We start from the raw sequence: 5,339 nt of genomic DNA, 5'->3' as shown, positions 1-5,339 counted from the left end.
TGAAAGAAAATGAATCTACTTCGAATATGATACAGATACATCAAAATGTTCACGTGACAAATGCAAGGAAAAATCAATGGGACCCTTATAAGAGTGCCACGCCAGTTTTTGCTCCTCTGTCTGAGTGGCGTCACCCGTGACATCAACCAGAGAATGGATCCCACACTCTAACTCCTTATGTCTCAATCCAACGGTCAAGATTGAACACTGCATCAAGAATCACGTAGCATATATTCGGGCCCACGGCCCAAAAGTAAAAAGTTACATTCTTTTTGGGTCCAAGTTTTAAAAATTTGATAGCTGTTTGAGGAGGGGAGAGAGAGAAGATGACCATTAACGAAGAAATCAAAGCTCCACTCAGTAAGATTTTCATTTTCATTTTTCTTTTTCCTTAACTTTTTTTTTTTGTTTTTCTCTTCAACTTTCCACTTCTCCAAACAGTAAGCTAAGCATCAAAACTTTTTTTTCACTCATAATGCACAGTCCGAGCTTCCGATTCGAGCTCACCGGAAATTCCCTCTGACATCGAGAACTCTCCGATCGAGCAAGTAGCTCTGACGGTTCCGATCACCGACGACACTTCTCTCCCGAGCTTCACATTCCGAACATGGATTCTAGGAACCCTAGCGTGTGGCCTCCTCTCCTTTCTCAACCAATTCTTCTGGTACCGCAAGGAGCCTCTCACGCTAACGTCGATCTCGGCTCAGATTGCGGTGGTTCCACTGGGCCATCTCATGGCCTCGACGATAACGAAGCGAGCGTTCTTCAAAGGACGAAAGCACGAGTTCACGCTGAATCCAGGTCCGTTCAACGTGAAAGAGCACGTGCTGATCACGATCTTCGCGAACTCAGGTGCGGGTAACGTGTACTCGATTCACGTCGTTAGCGCCGTGAAGCTGTTCTACAAGAAGGAGTTGACGTTCGTGGTGGCGTTAGTCGTCGTTATAACGTCGCAGGTGATGGGTTTCGGGTGGGCCGGGTTGTTCCGGCGGTACTTGGTGGACCCGGCCGCCATGTGGTGGCCCCAAAATCTCGTCCAAGTCTCGCTCTTCAGGTACTCACTCTCCTCCTTATCGTTCGATCATGTTTCGTTATGGTTTAAGTTTAATTCAACGGTCTTGATAACAAGTGGCCGGTTCGGCGTTGAATGTTGAGTTTGTGTGTAAGAGATTTCGATTAGATTCTGTTGGAATCTACTACTTTTCTAAATCCACTTGAGACTTGTCTTTGTATAAAGAAACTGAAAGAGTCGTGTTAACCAATGCTTGTGGTTAAAGTTGAATCTTTTATTGAATCTGTGATCTTCATTATTTAAATGCAATTAAATTAGTTAAAATATTATTTGGTTATTTGTTTTTTTTGCTTTTCAATACTGTATAAATCCAATAAAATCAACGGTCATAAAGAAAATGCTAAATTAGCTCAAATTTAATTTTACTAAGTAAACCTTAAAATGACCGTTAGGCCTAGCTAGTGGGCCAGGCCTAGCTAGCGATATTAAAATATGAAAATTGTATTGTACTTTTCTAGCGGGAAGAGACTATTGTACTTTTTTTTTTTTTTTTTTTTTTTTTGGGCGGTGGGTTTAAAAAGGTTTTGTACTTGTACAGTTGTTGTATCTTCATTGCTAACAAATTCTAACTTGCAATTTAGGAACTTACTTTACTATGATAGAGACTGTTTTTTTCTTTTAAAAAAAAAAAAAAAAAAAAAACATAATACTCGGTTAGAATAAGCGTTGTAAATGAGACTTGCATATCTACTTGGCATGTCATGGACTACAATGTTGCAAAAACATCCATTATCAAACTTTTGGAATCTCCTTTTGCAGCAATGAATTGCTATTTTAAGCAGTCAAGTTATAGACAACAAATTTCAACTACTTACTACTATTGCAGTTGCTGTTGTTGTTGTCATTTCCCTGTAGTTTTTGTAGCCATAGATGTTGTCAACTTCAATAAAATTATGTGAATTCACAGGGCACTACACGAGAAGGAGGAGAGGCCCAAGGGTGGATTAACAAGGAACCAGTTTTTCCTCATTGCCTTCGTTTGCAGCTTTGGTTACTATGTCTTTCCAGGTTACCTATTCCCAATGTTGACTTCCTTTTCCTGGATTTGTTGGATATTCCCTACTTCTGTGCTTGCCCAACAGCTAGTTCAGGGCTTCATGGTCTTGGAATTGGTGCATTGGGGTTTGATTGGTCTAGTGTTTCCGCTTACCTTGGGAGCCCATTGGCCAGTCCGTGGTTTGCTACAGCCAATGTCGCTGTTGGTTTTGCACTTTTCATGTATGTCCTTACCCCTATATCATATTGGCTCAATATCTACGAGGCCAAGACGTTTCCTATATTCTCAGATGGGCTATTCACGTCTACTGGCCAAAAATATAATGTTTCAGCTATAATAGACCCCAACTTCAGCTTTGACAATGAGGCATATGACCGTAAAGGCCCTCTCTATATGAGCACCTTCTTTGCTATAACTTATGGTTTCAATTTTGCCTGCCTTTCTGCCACTATTGTTCATGTGCTCCTCTTCCATGGAAGGTAAACACACTTCTCTACTTGAATTGTTTGTTTGAAATTTGCAATGAATCATTTCCTGATTGTTGTTAGATGTGGGTAACTTAGAATATCCCTGTAATTGTATATTCTATAGGAAATGGAGATTTGGATGAATTAAATAGGCAATTTTTCATATAGGACAAAAGAACATAAAATAGATATTGTTTTGCTAGAGTGTCTGACCACATGTGACATGCCTCTCTGTGTTTGTACATGTATGTGCGATATGGAGTAGCCCTCTTTAAATTGAAAATGATTAAGTCAATACCTATATATATATATATATATATGTATATGTATGTATCACATAACTATCTTCAGAAGAAGTGCATATGTCATTTTAAGCACCTTTAATTATAAAATCTAGTCCTCACAGAAAGTAAATTTGAAGTTTTTTGCTAGTAACTCAAACATCTCAAATTTGTACATCAAGCTTGTGCAGTCAAAGAAAGGCAACAAGGCAGGGGTGAACTAGCTTATAGCCTTGTACATTGTATTATATCAATAAGTCACTCATACTTTCAACGTTGTAGTGAAATATGGCAGCTCAGTAAGTCTGCCCTCCAAGAGAAGAAGACGGATGTGCACACAAAGCTCATGAGAAAATATAAGCAAGTTCCTCAATGGTGGTTTATGTGCCTACTTGTGGTTAACATTGTGGCAACCATATTTGCCTGCGAGTACTACATTGATCAGCTTCAATTACCATGGTGGGGCATCTTGCTAGCATGCAGTCTTGCCTTATTTTTCACTCTTCCTGTTGGAGTCATCACTGCCACAACAAATCAGGTATGTCTCTGCACTATATTACAAATTTTGCATTAAGTATTATCAATGTGCAGTAAATTCTTCCACAACCATAAGCACATTTGACTATAAATTTGGGGTTTTTTTTTTCAGTTTTCTATCTTTCTATGCACTCACTATAATCAATTCTAGCTGAAGTTCATGTAAAACCTAAAATGGCATCTATTTATTCATCCTATATGTCGAAGCATTGTTTATCAACTTGTGCATTGAGTACTACATCTACTACATGCAGGTAGTAGTCTTCTTACTTCTAACATGAGTAAATCTTTCTCTCGTGAGCAGATGCCAACCTTAAATGTAATCACCGAGTATATTATTGGGTATTTGTATCCAGGATATCCTGTTGCCAACATGTGCTTCAAAGTTTATGGCTACATAAGTATGAAACAGGGGATCACCTTTTTGCAAGACTTCAAGCTTGGTCATTACATGAAGATTCCTCCAAGAGCAATGTTCGTGGCACAGGTTAGTATCTTATGCATTCCTCTTCACAACTAAAGATATTATGGAAATGAATTTTTCAAGTTCTGTTTTAATAAAATGATAATAATATATTAATTTATTACCGTCCCTTGATTTCCATAGCAATGATTCTTTTCAGGTGGCCGGTACCATAGTAGCAGCACTTGTGCATTTGGGAACAGCATGGTGGCTAATGGACACAATTCCAAACATATGTGACAGAGCATTGCTTCCAACAGGCAGCCCATGGACTTGCCCTGGTGATCATGTATTCTATGATGCTTCTGTCATTTGGGGTTTGATTGGGCCTAAAAGAATTTTTGGAGATCTTGGCTACTACTCTGCCATCAACTGGTTTTTCTTAGCTGGAGCTATAGCTCCTGTCCTAGTTTGGCTGGCACACAAAGCCTTACCAGACAGGCAGTGGATTAGACTTATCACTCTTCCTGTGCTGTTAGGGGGAATGATGAACATGCCTCCAGCCACATCTGTCAACTACATCAGTTGGATTCTTATTGGATTTGCCTCGGGCTTTATTGCTTACAGGTACTATCGTGGTTGGTGGAGTCGTCACAATTATGTGCTCTCTGGGGCACTTGATGCTGGATTAGCCTTCATGGGAGTACTATTGTACTTGTGTTTGGGGATGGAGCATGTTAACCTCAATTGGTGGGGTAGTGACTCCGATGGATGTCCATTGGCTTCATGTCCAACAGCGCAAGGAGTTGTAGTCGAAGGCTGCCCGGTTTTCTAAGCAAAACATTAGGATTAGTTATATGTTGATTAGGGGGAAAAAGAAAAAGTATTGTATTTATTTACTCTTTACTATTCTTCATATATATATATATATATATATATATGTAAAGAAACTGTATATTAGTGATATCTTTTTTTATTTTTTTATTTTTTGAAAACGTATATTAGTGATATCAGTTAATAAGCTTTTACTAGTTCTCATTTGGGCTTACCATTAACATCATTTTTTAACCTACTACTAACAATCTACCACATCATCAAGTGTCAATTTTTTTTATCAAATTTGTTGTCTTTGTAGACTTTTTCTAGCAATATTTGAAATATTGTACTGTTTACCAATACAAAAATTCTTTCATTATGGTGCTCTCTTATAGGTTAATAGCTATTACCTAGTGAGTTGTTAACCAAATGGTCCAAACAACTGTGATTGATTTGAAGAAATGCCTTATGCTAGTTCTTGGGACCATGATCTTGCTCTCTTATTCAAAATACTAAATGTATAGGGTGGGACCCTGAGCCCATTGGGCCTTGGCCCGAACATTCTCAAAGACCAAAATTGAGCCCAAACCTCATAACAAGCCCATGTCCAGTTCATTATGACTTGCTAGGGAGTGTGTTTGCTCGGAACTCCTCACGTCCCTGACAGCTTGGTATTGCCTTGGGGAGTATCGCTACCAGGTGATCTTTTGGAGTTGGAAATCAGTTCCAATGCCATTACCAATGTTTCCAATGGGGCATATTTATT

General features: G+C 38.8%; 1 protein-coding gene across 1 annotated transcript; it reads left to right on the top strand.

The window, feature by feature from the left end:
- The first annotated feature begins 236 nt into the window (after nucleotides 1-236).
- Nucleotides 237-4,742, top strand: LOC136062266 (oligopeptide transporter 7-like). Its single transcript, XM_065761116.1, is given in 7 exon segments — nucleotides 237-360; nucleotides 484-1,054; nucleotides 1,980-2,155; nucleotides 2,158-2,548; nucleotides 3,100-3,355; nucleotides 3,659-3,841; nucleotides 3,978-4,742. Coding segments are annotated over 7 exon segments (2,226 nt in total). The 5' UTR covers nucleotides 237-326; the 3' UTR covers nucleotides 4,593-4,742.
- The last annotated feature ends 597 nt before the right edge of the window (nucleotides 4,743-5,339 follow it).

This window comes from Quercus suber, unplaced genomic scaffold (genome assembly GCF_002906115.3).
Source record: "Quercus suber isolate HL8 unplaced genomic scaffold, Cork oak 2.0 scaffold_396, whole genome shotgun sequence".
Classification (NCBI taxonomy): Eukaryota; Viridiplantae; Streptophyta; class Magnoliopsida; order Fagales; family Fagaceae; genus Quercus; species Quercus suber.
Note: the sequence above shows the minus strand (reverse complement) of the source record. Positions and strands in the feature narration are given on the sequence as shown.